This window comes from Protopterus annectens, chromosome 16.part0, assembly GCF_019279795.1.
Source record: "Protopterus annectens isolate FY-2018-M chromosome 16.part0, PAN1.0, whole genome shotgun sequence".
Taxonomy (NCBI): domain Eukaryota; kingdom Metazoa; phylum Chordata; order Ceratodontiformes; family Protopteridae; genus Protopterus; species Protopterus annectens.
In genome coordinates, this window is record NC_056750.1 from 760,001,571 (window position 1) to 760,025,702 (window position 24,132).

General features: G+C 36.2%; 1 protein-coding gene across 8 annotated transcripts in view; it reads left to right on the plus strand.

Moving 5' to 3' along the window:
* TNC (tenascin C) overlaps positions 1-24,132 on the plus strand; it is a 223,528-nt gene that overhangs the window by 188,665 nt on the left and 10,731 nt on the right. For all 8 annotated transcript variants that reach the window (XM_044058609.1, XM_044058610.1, XM_044058611.1 and 5 more), the window contains 7 exons: positions 1,526-1,648; positions 3,146-3,289; positions 8,978-9,097; positions 9,381-9,524; positions 12,866-12,996; positions 19,641-19,773; positions 22,065-22,216. In XM_044058609.1, coding sequence (XP_043914544.1) covers positions 1,526-1,648; positions 3,146-3,289; positions 8,978-9,097; positions 9,381-9,524; positions 12,866-12,996; positions 19,641-19,773; positions 22,065-22,216 — 947 coding nt within the window. The remainder of the gene's footprint in view (positions 1-1,525; positions 1,649-3,145; positions 3,290-8,977; positions 9,098-9,380; positions 9,525-12,865; positions 12,997-19,640; positions 19,774-22,064; positions 22,217-24,132) is intronic.

Sequence of the window (24,132 nt, forward strand, 5' to 3'; positions counted from 1 at the left end):
GTCCACAAGCATCTCTCACACCCACTGCAGCAGAGATTCCTTTTAATACACATTTATAGCTTCTCTGCCATCAATCATATGTTAACTAGATGAGGTTTTAACTTCTCATGTACACCTTACTGAACTTAAATACATTCATTGCTGTTCTGCATACACAATTGTTGTTGGAATGGTTTCCATATATGTAGCAGTTTTGGCCTTTTTAGTTTAAGTCAGGATTGCATGATCATGCATCAGCATATTTAAGAAAGTAAGTGTGAGGGTGCAGCCCCATATGTATAAATAAGGTGGTAGGTGTTGCCTACTGCAAAAAAAAAAAAAGTTTTGTTTTATTTTGTCATCTGGTCAGACCTTGACCGGTTTGTTTCTTCTAGTCATTGAGCATAAACTGATTTCTTCTTCTTGAAAAGGCATAGTACAACCCACATTTATTTCTGTATTTGTTATTCTTTGCATTTTTCTTTTGATAATAGAAAGCTGTGTAGGCTTTGTGCTTTATGGTTTTGTTATTTTTACAGCCAACAGAGACCTCATTTTACACCTCTTTGTAGGGTCACTATGAGCTCATTATTGTAATTCGACTTGTAATGGACAGTCCTGGAATTATAAAAAAAAGTCAGAACATGCAGGAGAACAGCAAATGTCACTGATCTTAATTTTTTTTTTGCAGGAAGTATGCTTCCTACACCCGTAGATACGGAGGTGCAAGTCTGCCATACCTCTGGCAGTAAATATATATTGATATGCACCAAATTATAAATTATGATATCTCATAGAAAAGGAACTATTCTGACAAACAGCAGTCATGGACTTACGATATGTGAATCCTCCTTTTGATCATTTAATCTCACTATTCCAAGGCTTACACTAAACAATCACAGAATATCAAATGGTCACTTACACCAATGACTGCAACTTTATGATTATTGTACCATGGCTAAAATATTACCCTTGCCCATTTCTCACCCATATTTCCCTCTATGGGGAATGAAACTATTATTGTATTAGCAAGAGGGAACACATTATGATATCACTTTCAACACATAGTGAGAATGGTCTAACAGTTGTGCAAAGAAATCAGTCTATAAGCTGCTGAAAAGTTCATTCTGTAGTGCTTTGATTCCTTCAGCTCTTACTTGGAGACTTTTTTACTCTGAGCAATTCAAAATAGCAGACTGTTATCCCAGGATACCAGTAAAATGAGACCATTTTACTTGGACCATTTTTTTAAACAAATACAAAATAGGGTGTGATCTAATATGCAGGGAGTTGTGACTTCACATACTGAATAATGAAAGACAGTGCATGACAGTAAAAGTAGAAAAGTCCCATTTAAGGATAACTCTTTAGACAGGAATAATATAAAAAAAAAAGTTACAGTGCAAGCTGAGTTGACAGAGTGTTACGTTTTAGCAGTAGAACAAATATTTGGATAGATAGAACATATCATCTGTGCTGGTTTAACTGTATGCAAATAACCACAAAATACCCTTTTACTAACAATGTGAAAAATTGTTTCTTGCAGTTGTTGGCTCTCCAAAAGGTCTTGTCTTCTCTGGTATCACTGACAGTAGTGTAACGGCAAGCTGGACTCCACCAAAAATACAGGTCAACAGCTATAGGGTCATCTATGTTCCAAGACGTGGAGGTAAGGTGGCCATTTTTTTCAGTTTGTTTCTTCATTTACTGTAAACCACATCAGCAGATCACATGCACAAACTGTAACCACATCAGCAGATCACATGCACAAACTGCAACCACATTAGCAGATCACATGCACAAAACAGTGAGAATCTCATTTTGCCAAGAATTATTTTGTTGGATATCATTTTATCAAATACATTTAGCTGAGATTTAATTTATTGCATTCAGGTGTTACACAATGAAGTAGGTTGTGGATTGTGGTTTACAGTGCAGCATGCTGTTTTTCGGGGATTCACTTTTTCCACAGTTTTAAGATAATGGAGTAAGTATATTTAAATCAGGAGGTTTGGAAAATGACTTTGCTCAAAGGAGGAGGTGAAGGAGTACCCCTTTACATTGGAGGTTTGGGGTAGCTGCTTTTTTCTTTCATTTTTTATTGTTGTTGTAATCAATATTAAGATGAAGCTTGCAATGTTTCTTTAAGACAGGTCTTAGATTTTGTAATACATTACTTTTTTACTGTTGTAGTGACTCATGGTTTTGATTGTTTAGTTTTGATGGATTGATTTGCATCCATTTAAGTTCTGATTGTTTGTGATTAGCCCCAGAGTGCACTTGCACCTATATTGTAGGTTGCTTGGAGTTAACCCACTGCAGTAAGTTACATTAGCATCAGCATCAGGTATTGCCACAAAAGAAGTAATCAGCGTTTTTTTGTCTGGTCATCTTTCACAAATAAAGCTCTGACTGTGCCCTAGATGACCCATGTTTGACCAGTGGCACAGGCACTGGTGTGTGCAGCCAAGGGATGATGGGAGTGAGCAGCTGGCTGTGGCTGACCCATCCTGGGGAGGAAGGAGGCAGCCTAGCTCATTGCAATAGCCAGATGAAGTGACCAAGCAACCTCTGTGCTGCAAGCAGCGTGCCCCTTAGTTAGGAAGTTGTGCATGCACTTCACAGTGATGAGCATAACATAGCTTGCAAGGCTACCAGGAGGGGGAGGGGAGATAGGGTGTACCCACTACCAACAGTAATGTGACATGGCCCCAGTGTCCTTGGTCTCTTCAGAGGCCCAGAATATGGGTCAGGTAAGGTGCGTCCATTAGGCCTAGTGAATGACCAGAGCAGCTGGTGGAGCTGATCCTCAGCTACAGGAAGTAAGAAAGAAAGAAAGAAAGAAAGAAAGAAAGAAAGAAAGAAAGAAAGAAAGAAAGAAAGAAAGAAAGAAAGAAATCAACATTTTTATAGAAAGTGGTTAAATATGCAGAGGAGAATATGAAGCTATAAAAATAAATTATTCTGGGAGTTAGCCATGTAGTATGTTATAATTTTTTTTGATATTATAGCAGCTTTCCGCTATGTTTTCTATTACTAAACAAACATATCACATAACTACTTGAAGTTAAAAAAAATCAAAGCAGGAACAGATGAACTTTCTTACATGAATCACACTCTATAAACGTTTTTGTATTTTCTTGACTTCTGTATAATATTTTCACAGGAACACCTAACACTGAAACAATTGATGGAAGCAAGTCACAGGTTACACTTCTGAACTTGACACCAGACACAGAATATGAAGTCCGTGTCATCGCTATTAAAGGATTTGAAGAAAGCGAACCGGTATCAGGATTCACAACAACATGTAAGATCCTTACTTTAGTTCCTTATTTTAAAATGGTTAAGGTGTACCTCTAAATGCTTTATGTCTATATTCCAAAAACATATACTTGTAAGTGTGTGTGTGTGTGTGTGTGTGTGTGTGTGTGTGTGTGAGATATTCATTTTGTTTGTGGCATTAATGGCAGTAAACCAATGTTTATTTAATCTAACAGCATGGACTTACTTTTTAATATTTTTTAATGTTCTGTGAACCTTTTTCCATAAAATGCATCTCCAATCTATTCAAGTGATGGAGAAAGTCTATAATTCAATGGGTGACTTTCTAGATTTTGAAGTACGTCTCATTAAAATATTAACAAAATCACTTTTGGTTTATAACAGCTCTGTAATATAGACATCAAATATCCAATCCTTCTTTAGCTAAGTAGCCACAGAATACAGTATTTTAGTACTGCTGAATATCTGAATGTGTAGGCCTCATGAAGTGATTACAGTGGTACGTGTGCTAGCAGGATTTCAAATTCAGTAATGATTTTTGAAGTATGGCAACCAGACAGCAGCAAAATATAAAAGCTATTTATGATAGTCCAGCTTTAGTGATGTAAAGGGGTATATTAAAAAGAACTACAGTTCCTACATGTTTAATTTATTCCACTCATTATCTGCCTTCCGTCTACTGGCTTGTATATTCATATCACACTGGGGGTCTCCAGATGGCTGAAACTTCATCTAGCTAGTCTGCAAAACAAAAACACATCATCTACCAAGCAAAACCCGGCATTGTTCCCTTACTACATTCCTCATCTCAGATAAAGCAAAACTGTAATCGGACATACAGATGCATTATAAAGCATTTCTCTCCATAAAAATGATTACTGTTATTAAACTGTTTTAAATCATTTACATTTTTTTACTTTAGATCTTTACATGACCTGCATTTGAAAATAAATAATTCTCTTATCAAGGATATGCTGTTTGTAATTCAGTTATTAGAATACTGTATGTGCGCGTGCGTGCCCATATCTTCCATGACCCATACTGTCAAATTATAGAACAAGTCCAGAAAGACTTTGAGGTCAATCTGCAGGACAATTCACTGGACACCAACAGCATTGGCAATATCTATATGTGGCACAAATTTCATTAACTCTGCTCTATTTCACCATTTATAATGGTCTGACACCTGTATCTGTCTGACAAATTCTTCCTAAAGACCAAGGACTTGCAGCCATCAAACTGTTGCTGAGGCATATATAAATATTCATTAATGCATATTATATTTCTTGGTCTGCCACTCTTAAATTTCACAGTACCGGGTGCCACCCTTCTTCCACTCTCCACCAGGGATGTGATTTTTTTATCAGATAACACACCTCTTCATTCAAGTGCCTTGTATATGCAGAATTCACACTTCTGGATAATGAATCAATTAAGGCGCAAATGATACAATGTGTACTCAAGGAACTGTGAGGTACACAGCATGTAATCATGCCAGATGTTACTGGCTGTGAATTGTGCAGTCTTGTGTACTGAGATGACAAATTATTTCACTTTGAATTAAATAATCATGTAACACCTCGGAGTTTCAAAAAGTGCTAGCTTGATTTGAATTAGACACTGTAATTTTATATTTCCAATTCCTAGTCATGTGTTTGTTCACATTTTGGAGGAGTTTTTGACAATTTATGTGAATCAGACTGTACTGCAGACTGTACCATTTGTATTTTGAGTTATGGTCAAAGATGATTTAGCAAGCTGAAGAAGACTGAAGGATTAAATCAGTCATGGGAATGGTCCGAGGATGGAGTCCTCAACGGTATGAAGGAGAGGGAAAAATTAAGGACCATAAGGATGTTGTGACCACATCAGAATTTTAGACTAGAGGTTTGGTCAAAATGTATGGCTTGTAAAAGGTAAACAAAAGGAAGTGAGGAGTATGAGGAGACACAATGTAAGGAGAAAACAAATATAGACATGGCAGCCAAGGTAAAAGGCGAAAAGGAGTTGGCTTCTGTAAGAATATCATATAAAGGCGAAGAGGAGAGACAGACTTAGTCAAAAGAAACATGGGAGGGAGGTCTCGGAAAACTGGGGTAAATGCAGAGTACATCATTTCTTCCCAAATAATTACTATCTTAGGAGTCGTCAGTGAATTTAATGGAGCCACAGTGTAAATAAAATATTCACGGCCAGTATAATCATGGTGGGGGATCAATAGCTATTAGTGATATGATATGATATGGCACTTTCCCAAATTAATTGGACATGGAGTAGTTCGAGAAAGTCATTCTGTTTGACTAGTCTCAGAGTGTATTTCATTTTAATGAAGATGGATACAATTCCATGCTCATTTTGAGGTCTGAACATGTAAAAGGCATTGTAGCCTTGCGTGGCCAGAATGCTGTCAGTGGCCTTGAACCATGTCTCAGTAACTACACAGATGTCAGCATCCTCCAAGATAAGGAGTGCTTCCAGGGTGTGCAGTTTTGTGCTTAAACTCCTAGCATTAAGCAGCATGACCCTGATTTTGGCTGTCTTAGATTTTGTTACATTGGAAAATTTGTTGTTTTGACATTGCCTAATAAAGGCACTATGGGGCAGGAAAGGCCTTTGCCAGTATCTGAAAACCTAGGTTGGGGGGGCAGGTGAAGACCATCTCTAGCAAAGCAGCAAGGTCTGTCTGCCATATCATCACCATGGACTGAACTAATTTTTGAAGTCTATCATTTTTTGTTAATATTGTGGCATAATCCTAGGGGAGGGTAGGATACTGCTAAGGGCTAGAACATACCTGTCTGGGACACAAGCAGAGAGTTTCATCATGTCTCTCTTCATATAGTCCAGAGAGGTACATCTCAAGTCATTCACTCCAAGATGGACTATGACAAAGTCATAACTGTACTTGTAGTTGAGTGACTTGAGTCCATGTATGACTTGTTGGATCCTGGCAGCTCACTGAGACCTTCTTGTCCATTCTGGTGAGGGAGACATCTGTGTGCCTCACTATGGAGTCACCTATAACCAAGACGTTTGATGGGTTTTACCTTAGGAGCTTATTTGTTGAGACACGGGTGTGTGTCTTGATAAGTGTAGTACTTTCTTTTTGCTTAGTGGTGAGTGTGGGTGGTGTGTGTTTGGGAGGATTCTGTTCTTTTGGTAGGCTTTTAGTGAGTACCTACATGTTTGTGGGTTTATGAGGATTTATTTTTAAAGATATAGGTTATAGCGCATAGCTAAACTGATAATAAAGTGTAATAAATGGATTTATCATTTTCCATTGAGCATTGAGTATATGAGCCCATTTTAGTGAACATGCACTCAAATATAATTCTTTTGGCTTGTGCACAAGTTCCCTATACCTTGACATACATGATGCATTGCCCAGTGCATCCCCTAACTAATGCAATTATTAATTACATCTGACATTACAAAAACTTGAATAGCCTAAAACAATTAACAATAACCCATTTAATAAGAAGGTCTCATAAAATGATAATCTGATGAAAAATAATCCATCAAATGAAATAGATATCAATACTATACAATTGTTATATTATAATATGTACATAACATGATTTGTCCTGCTACCTTGCATGTGAAAGCAGACCAATATAAAACATTAAATACAAGTTATATGTACCACTGCAATACTCGTGCTGGACAACTGACCGGACCTCACCACTGTTTTGAAAATCAACCATCTTCATTTAATTATTTTCAATATAATGCATGTCTAAAGTTTTCCTTATGTGCAATATACATAGTTAATATAAGCAAATGAATGTATTTGCGAAGCTGTTTCAAGGTGTTTAACTGACATGAGATTATTCAGAACTAAAAGGTCTAAACACTTGAGGAGTCGCAACCTTAAAATGGTAACTTTCCCAAGATTGCAGCAAATGCAAAAACTGTCCCCCCATATCTCTCAATGTATAGAAAAGACCACATACCATTGAGCCTTATATATACCATCTACAAAATTAAACAATGCTTGGGAAAAAGTTGAAAGAAGAAAAAAATATAAAACTCATTTTCTCCCTCTTCTCTCAGTCCAGTGAACTACAAACAAAGATGGGGATTATAACCTAGCCATTGCTGATATATTGACAGCAGGAATGCTTGGACCCCCATTCCTAAGTATACATACCCCTACTCTTAAAAAGGCCTCGAATCAATAGCCTAGTTTTCGGCTATGTCACTTTGATAGCTTGATACCATGAATACCTGACCAAAAAGAAAAGGTAAAAAATGGTTGGAGCAGACCCAGAGTAAAAACTAGCCAAGAGATGAAGGAGCGAATGCTCTGGTGCAAGCTGTCATTTGGCCTGTTTGGCAGGTCCCAGTGTTCTGGGACTGCAGTACCATCATTGCTTTATGAAACCATGTGGATATCATGGCTTCATCAATGAACGTCTGTGGATACTGTGGCTTCAACAATGAATGTCTGAGGATACTGTGGCTTCATCAATGAATGTCCATACTGCATTTGCAAACATGGCTGAAGTGCTGAGATTTTGAACCAGTTAGCATATAAAATGAATATTCAGTAGCTGTGGCAAAAAGGTGTTACAGTTTTAATAAACAGTTCTACTGTTACAGAAGTGGGCAAGATCGTTTTTTTTTTTTGGCTCCTCAACTTTACTTAAGGTGGGGAGTGAAAGTTTGAGGATTTGCACATGGCACCAGATGAGGTAGCTATGGTTCTGGACATAGTCCACATGGATAATTTCTGAGTTTGGTCTCCAATAAGCCATTGACCCAAAATATGATGTGAAAATAACATCAGGCTGGGGATGAGATTAGCTGAGCTTCTTGGCAGATGGACAAGTAGGTTTATATAGCTATGTAGAACAATGGAAGTAAGCCTCCAAACTGACTCAGTGCATGGATACAATTTGCACAGGAATATGGACTGCTGCCTTGTCTCCCTCTGATGTGCAAAAGCCTTTTGGAGGATTTTGGGTACACTCATGGGGGGGGGGGGGGCAGTCACTGAGCAGAAACAGCTTAGTTACTGAGTGGCATACTGCTTAGAAACTCCAGTGTGCAGTATCAACCACATAGGCATAGTCTTAGCCAGAAATCATTTTGTAGTTTAACAGTACAACTCCCCTCATTCAAGAACAATATATAGTTCTACAGGTAATCGAGATGTTTATTTTCTGAGATGCATATGTTAAAATTATGGCTTCTCGGGTGTCTTACTTGTTGTGATAATGTGTGTAAGCATAGCAGACCATATGTCCTTATTTTATTAAGCATTACCATCAGTGTTCAAGGTTTACTTTAAAAAAATACTCAAGTCTTGCAGACCAGAATGCAGTATAATTTACAAAAAAAAATACAAGTTTAACTCATAATAAACTCTCCTTTATCTAAACGATACTCTATGACAACTAACAAAGGGAAAAGAAATAAGAAAAAAAGGAGTTTAAAAAGCTAACAAAATTTGTAGCCAGATTCATTAATGTATAAAGGGTGAATAGCATTATCAGTTATTAGGGAAAAGGAAGGTTTGCAGAGTTTCAGTTTTGTTTCCCATTTAAACCAATGCTTCACTGAATAGTATGAATTTCTAAAAAAGTTCAAGCAGATTGTTGCATTTGTAACTCATACAGAAAAGTTCTTCTTTTCCCAATAAATTTTATTTTCATACAGAAATGACTGAGTCAGCTATATACTTATTGCTGTGGTTTTCGTTCCTTTCTAGCTATTGACGCACCATCGGGACTTCAGGCAGTGAATGTGACAGATTCTGAAGCTTTGCTTCTCTGGCAACCAGCAGTTGCAAGCGTTGACGAGTATGTTATTGAATACAGCGCTCGAAATGGTACGGAAACTTTTATTATTAATTTTACAGCTACTTTATTCCTAACTAATTGTGGGTGAATTATGCTGTTGCATCTATTTGTTTATTTTTATTAATGCATTAACTGGATAAGTCCTTCTATAGATAGATAAATAGACTGATAGGGAGAGAGACAGATAGATAGATATGTAGACAAACCTATATACAGAGAGACTAAAACATGAAGTAGATGATGTGACTATACCTGCACACAACAAGAAGTACACCAAACATTTTGTTTAAATATTTTTTGCTTTTATTTTAGCTCCCACAGTGACTAGAAGGGTTTCAGGCAACAATGTGGAGTTCCAGCCAACTAATCTCTTGCCAACAACAAAATATCTTGTGAGAATATATGCTGTGAAAGGTGTACAACGCAGTCCAACCATCTCCACCAGCTTTGAGACAGGTAAGCTCAAAATGACCTTTTATCTTGAATTGCTAAGTTATCTGTAGAATTGTTATCTATAGAATTATTTTGCCACTTTTGATTATTGTATACAAAATCCGTAATCCAACTGCCCTAGTAAGTTGTGTGTGTGTGTGTGTGTGTGTGTGTATATATATATATATATATATATATATATATATATATATACATATATATATATATATATATATGAGAGAAACAAATATACAGATGAATAGATGTATACACACACCCACGCTCACACATATATATATTTATGTGTGTGTGTGTGTATATATATATATATATATATATATATATATATATATATATATATAGAGAGAGAGAGAGAGAAACAAACAGAAAAATATAGATGAATAGATGTATACATACACCCACACTCACACATACATATTTGTGTGTGTGTATATGTATATATGTATGTATGTATGTGTGTGTGTGTGTATGTATATATATATATATATATATATATATATATATATATATATATATATACACACATAAATATATATATATCAGAGGAACAAACACAAATATACAGATGAATAGATGTATACACACACCCACACATATATATTTGTGTGTGTGTGTGTGTGTATATATATATATATATATATATATATATATATATATATATATATACATATACATATGAGAGAGAAACAAAGATACAGATGAATAGATGTATACACACACCCACACTCACACATATATATTTGTGTGTGTGTATAGATAGATAGATATATATATTGTCATATTTGTTCAGAATGCCAAATAATAGGAGTGGTTAGCTGAGGTGTGCAAATATGCAAAGTATGTTGAATTTCAAATACTGTACCACATAGAATCTCCCTGTGCACCCTAGAAACCATCTGGATGGAAAGAAATTATCAGAATTTTGGATCTCATGAATGAGGGCTCCCTCAGAAATTCTCTGGCTATAACCATATTTTGTAAATCATCTGCTAGATGTCCAGAGCTGAAGATTCCATTTTGTCTAAAGGGAGTTAGGCCCTTCAGTTGCTAGAATCCAGTAAGAACTCACTGAACAACACTTTCCTGGAAGGGTGAGATATGAATTTGGGGTATTGAAGAACAGTCCCCCCCCCCCACAGGTTCTGAAAGCACCCTAATGAAGCAGTTATCAAGCCAGGGATAAAATATGAAGGTTCCTAGATCTCCAATAAACAATTACTGGAGCAAGACACTTTCTAAAAGCCTTGATTACAAGTGGCAGTTCCAAAAAGTCAGGTAGGTAAGCTGATAATACCCCCCCCCCCCCAAATATGACAAGGTGGTTGTAGTCCCTGTGAAGGTTTATATAATAATAAACATTCATTATAATTATAAGAATTTCTTTATTACAGTATTTCATCTGGACATCTACCATATTAGATGCATACGTAATAAAAATTGGAATATTTTGACAAATGACAAACACATTAGAGAACATGTAGGTTTGGCTCCAAGCATTGTTTATAAAAAGGGACAAAACCTCCAAATTGTATTTGAGAAGAAATCAATACAACAATCAAAGGACTTTGGGATGGCAAAATGTGACTCCTGCCCATATTGCAAGTATATTTTAACTGGCAATTTGTTTATCATTAATGGTGTCTAGTTTAGACCCCAAAAATATTTTAACTGTAATTCTACGAAAGTCATTTTTTGTGCTCAATGCCCACATTGTGAAGGGTTTTATGTTGGTAAGACAGAAAGGCGTCTAAGTGACAGAATTTATGAGCACACTTATATTAGAACTAAAAAGGATACCAATGCTCTTTCCAAATATACCATGGAATACCTTGACTGCACCTTTACATTTTTCATTTTAGAAAAATTTGTCTTATCAGAGAATGGGGGCCCATAGACACTCAATCTGGAAAAACGTGAACATCGCTGGTAATTGAAACTTAATGCTATCAACTGACCTGGTTTGAATGACCAAATATCCATCACTTGCATTTTAAAACTGAAATCTGTACAAAGGTGATGGCTGCAATATGTTGTTAGTACATTATTAGTATGTAAAAAAAATCAGAAGCACGTGTAAAAACTGTCTTTAATTTTGTAGTAATTCGTGTCAGTTTTCTACCTGCATTGCCCTTTAAATCTTCTAGAAATCCTCTTTAAACCCTCCGAAAGGAAGGATGACATCAATGGGGGCTTGGCAATCATGTGATCTAGATTGGCGTGTGTGTGTGTGTGTGTGTGTGTGTGTGTGTGTGTGTGTGTGTGTGTGTGTATATATATATATATATATATATATATATATATATATACACACTCAGTTTTTCACACATGGTTTTATCAGAAGAAGTTTTTATTAAGAACATGAAAGAGCTCAACTTTTACTTGTTTTAATCAGCATTTCAATATTAAAGCAACCTTTTTATCATGAATTGTGGCTCCAGGTTTACTGTGTCCATACTTTTGAACTACCTTAATACTGAAAGGCAACACAAATGGTTTCATGTTTACATAGTGAGACCACAACACAGCAATCCTGTCTGATTAGAGGATTAAGGTGTATCACTAGTGAGCCTAGATAAACAAAGGGGTCTATATTATGACATCAAAAAAGCCGTTAATCGAACGGCTTTATAAACGAAAATGCCAGTAATAGAAGTGTGTTTTGTGAGATTGCAGTATGGTGAAGATCAGAAAATTTGCCCTTTCCTCACTGTAGTGCAGTCTCAGAGTTGGTATATTTAATTATCTATTACCAGCATTTTAGATTATAAAGCCGGCTTTGTCGATGTCTTAACATAGACCCAAACAAACACCATCATTTGATACCTGTGGCAGTCAGTTAAATATCATGAGATTACATGATACTATGCAGATAATATAAAATGTGACTGCATTGCACAGTGTGAAGGTCTCTTCTGAAGAACTCTGCTTGCTATTAGAATGTTAATGGATTTGGACATGCTTGACTCTGTATTGCATTTTATGCTCTTTACACAACAACATTACTTATCTGACACTTGGTGCTGATGGGGGCTCCTGCAATGACACAATGGGTGTGTCCATCATTCCTGTTTCTACATCACCAAAATGTCTGTTTCCTTTGCTTGTCATTAGTACTTGAAATGCCCCCTAGTGGCTCCATAGTGTTATTGAATTTCAACATAAAACTTCAACTGACATTTAATGACACATCCTTGAGCTTTACCAACTGAAATGCAAGTCGGCCTGCCATTTTTCTTTCTTTTTATGATGATATATTATACCAGGCTATTTAAATAACTTTTTAGCATATATATGTGTATGTGTGAATGTAAATGAATACCACAGTACATGCTTTGTGTTTCTAGGTCTAGATGCACCTAAAGATTTGGCTGCTAGCAACATCCAGTTGGAGACTGCGTTTCTCACATGGAAGGCACCCAGAGGGTCCATCACAGGATATTTCCTGGTGTTCGAGTCAGCTGATGCAACTGTGAAGGTAAGACTGTACTACAAGGATACTGCAGGCATTCATTGTTTACCATGTGATGCTTACAATGCTAGCACTTTTTATGACCAGTCATGAATTGTATACTGGTCACTAAGTGGGACCCCTGTTAAAATGCTAAAATTCATCATCATAAAAGCCACTCCAGTACAGAGTACCAGCTGTGGCAAATTCCTTCATTCATAGAAGAACAACATGGAAATACTAAGTTTATGAATGCAAATATTTTTCTGAATTGAATTTACATTGAAAAGCTTTATATCAGTGAGATGTCTGTCAGTCTCCAAAGATTAAAGCTTATGAGATACCATGTGGCTATACATTAGTCCCACTGTATACTGATAATATCAACACATATGACATATTATGAGATACCATATGGCTATACATTAGTCCCACTGTATACTGATATCAACACATATGAGATACCATGTGGCTATACATTAGTCCCACTGTATACTGATAATATCAACACATATGACATATTTTTGCTGAGCTTGCCCTGTACAATAATTCTACTAAAGCATGAATTAATTATCCATATGCCCTTTGACACTAAAGGGTGTGCCTTTAAAGAAAGAAAATCTGACATTCTTTGCCACCTCATTTTTCTAAATGTACTTATGTAGCTAAATATATATGAATTTATGACATTTCATCAAAATCCCACTATTATGTGCCACCCATAATCAAACTCAAACATTTGAAAGGTAATAAATAGAAAAAAACACACATTTGTTTAACAGGGGGAGAGCCCTCTGCACCCCTTGCTAATTATATATAGTAACTTAAAGATTGTACTACAGTGGGGAAAGGGAAAAAATTCCCTATTCCATTTGTTCCATGATCTCACGAAAAAAGTTTCCATTAGCTGACTTTCAGTCACCTGTACCTTTTTCACCTTTCAATAAAAAGAGAGAGAGAATAAACCTGTCATTATAGAGTGTATATATATATATATATATATATATATATATATATATATATATATATCTATATATATATATATATATATATATATATATATACATATATATATATATATATATATATGTGTGTGTGTGTTATGTTCTTATTACTTTGATTTGCTGAACCAACAGACTCCATTCTCTTAAAGCCAACTGATTTGCATTTAAGAACTTGGCACAGAGGGGACAAGTAATTTGGTCTTTCCCTACTGCTGTGCAACATTGGAGAAGATTATACTACTACCAATTGGTGGTTGTGCAATGTGGCTTGTTGCCTTTCACAAAATAGTGTTTTACGTTTGTTTTTTTGTTCTTGTTGTTTTGTTCCTCAGTCTCTTTAGATTTAATTTTTTTTTGAACATTCACTGTTTCATTAGGTACTCGTGTGTGTGTGTGTGTGTGTGTGTGTGTGTGTGTGTGTGTGCATATATATATATATATATATATATTTGGTATAACTCCAGGGGATTTCCAGGGAGAAATGCTCTAAACATTACAACATAAGAAGGGCACAAGAATAAAAGGCCAATAAGGCAATACATATGCAGTCAGGTAGAGTGACAACAAGATATATTATGTTGAACACATTGTTTAAACATGTAGCAATGCATCTTGAACTCCTGCTTAATTTAGCAGACCAAAGGCACTGAATGACATGCAGAGATGGCATATCTGACAAATATTAGGACATCAAACTTTGCATATATGAGTAAGTCAGTCATTCAAAACATTAATTTAAAAATACAAGGGAATTAGTAAATAAGGTGAGACTATCAAAAGATTTAAGTATTATAGCTATTATTTACATAATGTATAGTATTTAGAATATTTGTCATTTATAGACAGACATAAGAATGTGAAAACGTGACAAATGGTGTGATTGAGGGAATAATGGAGTTGTACAGGAGGAAACATAAGGAATAAGATAGCATTAGTGAGGCAAGAAAGTAATCTCGGAACTCCTTAATGAGTGAAAAGCAGTTAAGGAAATTGAGATGAATGCATGGTAGGAGAAGTGTTTATTTGGATGTGTTAAGCCTTTAAATCTATTTCATTCAACTGATGGAGATACTTCAAACAGGGTAATGTATTATTGCAATGGGAGAGCTGACGTTTATTAAGTGGGAAGATTTCACATGAGAACAAGAAGAGAAGGAGATCACGGGAAAAAGTGATAATAATAGTAGAGGACAAATTAACCCATTGACAGGAAAGGGTCCATGGATATAGAAGTTATTAGCAAAGGGTGCACCCAGTTTTAGATTGCAGAGCTGTGAAAATAAGGCTTTGGAGAAGTGAAATGGAAGAGAAAGGGTAATGATACTACTGCTTGGATAAAACCGTGCAGAGAGTCATGATGGGCTGAGAAGAGAAGAGGGTGTGATAATATCATTCGATGAAAAGGTAGTGCACAGACTTAGAAATGGTACAGAAAGTGATCACCTTGATTAAGACAACTGTTTTAGAAAGGTAATATAAAACAGATCTACTACAAGTCCACATGTTCTAGTAGGCTGTGACACATTTACTTACCACTTCTTGCTCTAATTGGCAAATGACCTGTCTGTGGCTTAATTCTAGTGAATTGCCTAGCCTTTCCATCACCTGAAGCTACTGAACTACATAGCCTTACTAGGGTTCTAACTATAGTCCTAAAGCTTTCACCTGTTCCTTAACTCTAACCATAGAACTCCCCTGCCTAACCCTAAACCACTCACCCGAACCTGAAGTTCTTAATCACTCCATAATCCTAAAACTTTGCTGCCACTTCCTAAACCTAAAAGTTCTTTCCCACTCCCTAAAGTTAAAATCCACAATATGTGCCAACACTAAAACTCCACTTACTAAGTCTAGAACTCCCCTACCTTTCCCTAAACATAAAACTCCCTTCTTGCTACCTAAACCTAACGTCCCCATTTACTCCGTAACCCTAAACTTCCCTGGCCCTAATCCTAAATCTCCCTCCTATTTGCTGTCTACAATCCTAATCTGCACTCCCACTCTCTCCCAATGGCATTTGCATCTCACACAAACATGTAGTCAAGTTTGAGCATGAGCGGCCAGCCATGCAAGCTTGAATTTACTCAAGTCGATGGCTGTGGGATAGTCGTATTCGAACAGCTGGCACTCGGGTGTCTGTACTAGACTTAAACAATACATTAAGGCAGCATATGGAAGGTTACAGCACATTAGTTTATTGTAGATTATAGTGGTTTAAGGGAGAGGATGAGTATTATGTTGAGAATTTATTTCTTGAAAGTCGTTTAAGACAAAAAGGAGAATAACCTATATGGACAAAACTGAGGTAATCGCGCATGAGCAAATTTTTTGATCACTTCCCTACCAGTAAGGAACAAAACCTGATCTGTTCTATTTTGTATAAAGTCCTTGACTTCCATACAATATCCATAGTGTAAGACTGTTTTAGTCATACAGTGTATTTAGGTTGATTGTTAACGGATTACTACTATTCATGGTTGAACATTACATTACAGAAAAGATCACCTTTCTGCTGTTGTCTAAATAATAAAAAATGTGTATTCAGTCTCTAAATACAGAAATCCTTAAACTGAAATTAGAATACATTTACAAAATTACAAAGTCTGAAGAATATTTAAGTATTACTGCATTTAAAGAAAATGACCATTTAGAAAAAGTGTAATTTTTAAAGCTAGAAACATTTTCCATGGAAGTCAATGAAGATTCTCATATGTTGTACCCTATAAAAACAGGAAATTCAAGATGTTCATCTTTTATATATAAATGTTGGGGTTGGGGTTAGAATAATGGTTAAGGTGTTTAACAGACACAAGGTACAAGGTTTGATTCTCACCTTTAAGGAAGTTGGCTAGGCTTAAAATGCCCAGCAATAGTCGCTAGCCTAGTACTTTCCTATGAACACGAACATATAATGACCTAAATCTAAACTTGTTATACAACAAATACAGAACTAGTTTGAAGATCTGTCAGCCTGTAACCACCATTTCTAAAATGAAGGCTTTACATATCTTTCTCAAATCCAGTCGCAATGTAGAATTGATGGATGAACAGACAAGAATTTTCACAAATAAAGTCAATGGTGAATGAACATATCCTTTAAGAAGATTTCTTCATTGTTTTTTTTTCAACTAAAACACATTTAAAAAAATATATGCCAAACGTTGCTCTTTGTGAGTGCATTTAAAATATATTTACCTTAGAAAAAGTATGATAATCGGCCACGGACAAGGTATTCGCACCTCGTAGGTTGCACCTTGGACTACTGAAAAAGCTGGAGGATCTTCTTGCTGGAAAGTTACGAGATAATTTAGTGTCTCTGTGAGGTAACTACATGAGCCTCAAGATAATAAGGTGGTAACTCTTTTTTTTTTTTTTTATTTATTTTTGTTTCTTTTTAGAGTGAATTTGCAGGGCCTGTCTAAGCAGCTTTTATCCTGTTAGTTTCAAAGTTGCACTGGTGGAACACACGGAGAAGTGGAAGATTTAAAAACAAACATAAATCTGAGCAACTTTGAGACTGATAAACTCCAGAAAAGTAACAGCATTGATGCACTGATATGTTTCATAGAAGCACTATCACAGACCACCATGATTCTGCACAATATCTTGACAATTATAAATCTAGAGACACATCTTTCAAAGGTCATAACACCAGTTTTAGTTTTCAAAATAACTAAGATTTCTGTTGAATACATAAATATTTAATATGAATGTTAACAGCTAAAGTAACTATAAACTCTGTCTGCATTTTAATGTTACAGTCTTACTTGAAGTTTCCATCACTAGATTCTGATGGGTTACTCAGTTTTCATCTCATATTTCTCCAAACACAAGACTTTTACTTTTTATTTTCCCAGTCTGCTCCAGATGACATCCTACAAATTCTTAAAATGAGCTCATACCCTTAGATGCAACAAAAAATGGACAAATGCATCCCACATTATGTTTTATGTCCTCTTCAAAATAAGGTTTCATAAGATGCTTCCTACCTCTTTCTCACACCAAAGGTGAACAGGTCAAATACATACGATTTTACTAGTTGCTCCAACATCACCAGTTATTGCAATATCTGCATCACTCTCCAGTGTATCTTTTATCAAATTAAAGATGTCTTGACAATCAGATCCCAGAACCGATGCACTCTTTAATATGCAAGCTGTCCCAAGCCTGCTACAGGTGAAATACTTCATCAGCATATCTTGATGATACCTCCCATCACCTAGGAGAACATTCTGGCATTTGTATTACTCAAGCCTGCTACAGTGGAAAGCGTTCCTCCTTGTTGCTTGGTAGAAAATCTTTATGTTCATTCCTTCTGCAGCTATGACTCGGTACCCATTTTAGGATCACTTATATATCTTTTTCCCTTTCCTCAGCTGTCAGCTTTTCCACTTCTGATCATATTCAAACCTCTTTCAATATTATGGCCAAAAATGCACCCTTCCTTCCATGGGATTCTATGTGATATACCATGCAACAGACTTGTCTGTGCCTTGGTGTAGCCAGCTCAAATACTCCTGCTCTCCTACAATTTACTCTCTGTTTGTATAATCTATAGGTGTATCACTTTGCAGGTGTCTCCATGAGCTATAAATTTCCAAACTGATCAAACTCAGTTCAGATGGTCAGAGCAAGCCAGTCATCACTGCAGTTAGTGAAGATTTATTTCTACCACACCACTGCATCGTCCTTAATCATCTTAACGGTCCTGCTCTTCATTAGTTCATACAACTCCCACCAAAATGTTTTTACAAATTTGTCACAATGCCTCACAGAAATCCATATACAATCTACATCAATATTTTATATGCATAAAGCTCCAACATATATGCTGTTGACCCAGTTTCTCACATTTAAAATGATCAATTTAAGTCATTCAGTATCAATGCATCATGTAGCAATTTGCACATTCCAAATATAAAGATACTAGATTTTCTATCCCCCAACACCCCCCCCCCCCGTGTCCTGTCATCTGTTGAGTACCAGAATCACTTTTCAGTGTCTGGTGTTAACACCTCTAATCAGTACTTAACCAGCTTTCTCCCAAGACTAGGGTCTTGGAGAATATGGAGAAGATTGCAGGTCCTGGGAGAGTGGACATAGAGTACATCAAGGTATCACAATATGATGCTGTTCTGAAGACAGCAATAGTTTTTTTTGCTATTCCATACACACAGTCAAGATCCACATGTGGCATATAATGATGTTGGTTTGCCTGTTTGCAGACAGTCTGTTGGTGTATTCATCTCTCCATTCTGTGGCAGAACTACAGCCCCTAATCTGCACTGTAGTCTTTAGCACTACCTGGGAATTCTTGGCTCAGACAAGTCAGCAAACTTTATTCATTATTATTAATGCCCCATCATCATTCCAACTGCCAGTTCTGCTAATGGAATACAGGAGTTATCGATTACTAGTTCTTACTTAAGGGCTCCATCTTCTTGTACCAATGAGCAAGTCAAACATATTAGACATTTTGCAAAGTTCCTAATTTTTACATGCGGAGTTCAAAATTATAATATTGAGATAACAAGCTGAAATTTTTCTTTCTAAAAGCCACTAGAGGTTATCATATTATATTTGTGTCACCCATGTGAAAGAATGTACTTTCAAAGTGGTTTCCTAAATAATCATTTTAATAACTTACTTTCTTTGCTTTACAAACAGGAAGTTATTCTGGGACCTGGTGTTCTGTCCTACGACATGAAGGAGTTGAAAGCATCGACTCAGTACACAGTTAAACTGCAGGCTATTAATGGTAATATAAGGAGCAAGATCATAGAGACCATCTTCACAACAAGTAAGTGCCATGGTGCTCATTCCAACTGTGATTTAGCAAGTCAGAGGAGAAAAATAATGTCTGGGAATTAATTATCAGAATGTAATGCAATGCAGGACTGAATCGATCCTAACTGTGGCTAATCCTAGTATAAGAAGAAGTCATAATCATTCATGTGTTCACAAACTGACAAATTATTTAATTTTATTAGACTAAGAAAACAATGAGAAAAGCTTCCACAGTTCTTAAAAGAACTAGCAAGTGCTAGCGATACAGGCAATTGTCAGTCACGCAGCGGTAGCCCAAGAAACAATTTGGTCATGATGGGGATTTCACATCTCTCTGTTGCGACATATTTTCAATTAATTCACACCCATCACATATGGAATTTCATCTCTCTTGCATCCTATGTACTGCTGTACATACACGCACGTACACAGTCATGCGCGCATTCACACACACACACACACACACACACACACACACACACAGTGAAATTCCCCAGTCATGGCCACTCACACACACAAATGCGTGTGCAAACACACACACGACCTTGCTATTTACCTTGCTGCACTGGTAAAAGCCCTGCAATGGGTGTACACCATAAAAAGCTGGTGTACATTTCCATCTCTTCACTCCATAACAGAGCAGTAGAGTTTGTATTTGATTCACTCTCTCACATTATTTCACTCCCAGGCAGAGGCTCCTGTAAAGTGCACATGGCTAATTGCATGACTTCCATACCCTTGGACTGCTGCATTTGCATGTGTTGATGTCTGGTAGACTACTGTAGTCCTACTTATCTGTGTCTGGATACTGCTGTAACACTACAGCAATCACTGACTCTGAAATGTGCATTGCACAGTGCTAACTTGCTAGGAACAGATGTATGCACTACTTGACATGTTTCTGAGTACCCCTGCTGTGTCAACATCACTTTTGTTAAGTTAGACTTTATCTTTCACATGACAGCAAAAAAATTCCTTTTGCATTGCTTATTTACAGAGAAATTGATAGAAACAGGAACAAACATGTCTCTGAATAATTAACAATATACAGCACTCAATAACTTGCAAGCTTATAGTTCAGGAATCAGTGACAGTGTTCTTCAACATCTTTTAAGTTTTCACCTGATGTCATTATTGTTAGCAGCTTACCTGATTTTGGAAATAAAATAAATCAGGCACTGACAATCATCATGGTATAATAAACTCCAAACTAAAAACAAAACACCAAAATGATGTGTGATATAAATAGCTGGCTTGACTTTATTCATCATGTGAAGTGCTCAGCTGTTTGTATCCCATACTGTTTTGGTGTTTTGATTTTGGACATATTAATGTACATATGGAAATGTTGCACATTTTCTTAATTACTACCAAACTCCAAGCAATATCTCCAGTATGTTGCCTTATATATGTTTTGAGTGTGTGTATTTTTCTGTTACCCCAAGACATTTCTTGCTATATTCCTCAATAATATGTAATTCATTCAGCTACGAAAATATAAATGCAAAAATGAAAATACGTATAACAAGTTACAGTGGCTAATGTCAACTTCAGTACATCCTAGATTAACAATATTTATATCATTTTGTCCCTTGCCTTGATCTTTCATATCTTACCTAGTACTTATTTATTTAATGACTCCTCAATGAACTATGGGTGTTAGAGAGTGTACAACAAAAATGTGCTGTAGGTGTGAATGTGTTAAAACCTTTTGGGCCAAACTGGGTTGCATGAAACTGAGATGACCAACCTAACTCTTCATACCATGTGGCTGAAAAGAAAAGAAAGATGTGCATATAAACACTAGCACAGGCACTCACCAAACACAGACATATATATATATATATATATATATATAAATAAATTATATATATATATATATATATATATATATATATATATATATATATATATATATATATATATATATATATAACACACACACACTCACTCACTCACTCACAAACACACACATATTCACACACACACACTCACTCATGTACTAATGCAGACTCATACACCTACAGGTACATGAGTGCTTGTGCACACACACAGAGATATGTGTACAAATATATGTTGCACACTTACACAAGTGCATGCTCACACAATACACATATGTGCATGCATCACTGACATTTCAGTTGTGATGATTGCAACCCATTTATTTACACAAGCTTTGATTCTTTGAGGATAATTCTGGATTGCCTTGGAGTAATGCTAAGTTAAACACTAATGTGAGTTCTACAGTACATTTCCATTGCCTTACAATCAGCTATTAACATGACTTTTTTGTTACGTTTTCAGTTGGCCTTCTCTATCCATTCCCCAAGGACTGCTCCCAGGCTCTGCTGAATGGTGACACCACATCTGGTCTCTACACTATTTATCTCAATGGGGAGGAATCTAACCCTGTTCAAGTTTACTGCGACATGGAATCTGATGGTGGTGGATGGATTGTGAGTACTTCTCAGCTTTTTGTGTTTACAATCCTGACAAAAAGTCCTTAAAGTACATTATGATAGAGACGAGCATCAAGTAGTACATTGTTAGAATCACTCCAAGCAACGTGTAATAAGATATGATGTTAGGTCAAAATGGAACAAACTGTCCAGTGACAGTCCTCCCACAGTACCCATGGCAACAATTCTAGAACTGTCGCATGTCACTGTTCTCCAGAGTACCTATGGTGCCAGCAGTTCTAGAATTATCGAGTGTCACTGCTCCCCACAGTACCCATGTTGCCAACAATTCCAGAACTGCATTGTTTAGTTTTCTTAGAATCTTGGCATCATACTTTACATGTTTTGCAATGTCTTCATGTGTTTTATATTGAAGCCTCAAGCCTTTCTTTAAAAATACTTTGCTAATATTGCTGATAAATTAAATCCCATTCATTTTATTCTATATGATTTGTTTTTGCTCTATTGTTCATGTTATAGCACTGGTCTATCATGGGCTTTCCCATTGTGTTATTAGGTATTATATATATATATTTTTTTTTCTTTAGCTATTGATAAAGCAGTGTCATCTGTAACTATTTACCCATGCATTTTCCTATGAAGTAGTCTTGCCCCTTTAGAACAAGCCTGCAGAACAGTTGCAGGCCCCAGTTTCATGACTGCATTCCAAGCAGTTATGGATACCATATACATGAAATGCTGTTAACACTTTGATCTCCACCATGAGAATATTAATTATCCGCTCATTGCACACATTGTCTTACTTGCTTGCTTAACTATCTGTACATATCATTTCCATATCTTTATTTTTAAGAAGAGCACACAGCCCTTCTCTCAGGGATCTCATTTCCCATGCATGGCTGCAAACTTTTCAGCATTAGATTTTAAATATTACAGTTTATCACCACCCCACTTTTCACCATCCTGAAACAGGTGACAAAGTGCAATAGCCAAGCAGAGACAACAAGAATAACAAAACTTTCAGTTGTCAGCTGGTCTCTCATTGCAGTCATGTTTCTGTTTACTTACTTGCATACAACATCACTCAACTAACTCCTTACTTGTATTTTTACTCTGTTTCACCCTCCCCCCATTTCTCCAGCTGTTTAAACATATTTTGCAATAAATCATATCCAAGTGATTACTGAACTTTAAGAATATCTAAAGTGCAGTTACTTTGAGTGTTGAAGTAATTTATATGTTGAATGATATTACCTGCCTGCTTTAGAAGCTCGTGATATTTTCAATGACTGTGGCCAGCTGCACAGGGATGCTAGACTGTTGGGGGGGGGGGTTGCAGCAACTATCAAAATATTGTGAATAAAAATCTTTCCTAAATGTTAATGTATGAATCATCAAAAGTAAATCAAATGAAAATGTGATGAAATTCCAGACTTTTGTGTGGACGAGATAATATGCCAGCCAGAGTTAGGAATGGTACTTGTGTAGGATTTTAGTGCAATGGGTTATAAAGGAATGAGGTAAAATGTAGTTTCTCTGCTACATAACTTACATGTAGGCCATATATTCAAGTCATTTCTGAAGACTGTCCAAGATTGGTGGTAGAGTCAGCAGATTTTTAATATGATATGCTTAAATAATGGGGGTTGTGCTAGTGGAGAATATACTGGCCTGTTAAAAGAGTTTAAAGAGACTGTTTCTTCTAAGTTTGGGGCGGAGGTTGAAGACTTTACAGATTGTTGAATAGGTGAAGAAAGCAGTACACAGATAGATATGGAGTTTGCTTAACGTCTCTAAGGGGAGCAGCAGCATTTCTTTGCTGGAGAAATTCGGTAAAAGTACAAATATTTTATTTAAGGAAGATTACAGCCCTGAAATGCTGTAATGTCAATGGGCCAATTCATAATGTGCCATAGCTGAAAAAAGTCAGTTTGGAGTCTTCCATTTACATC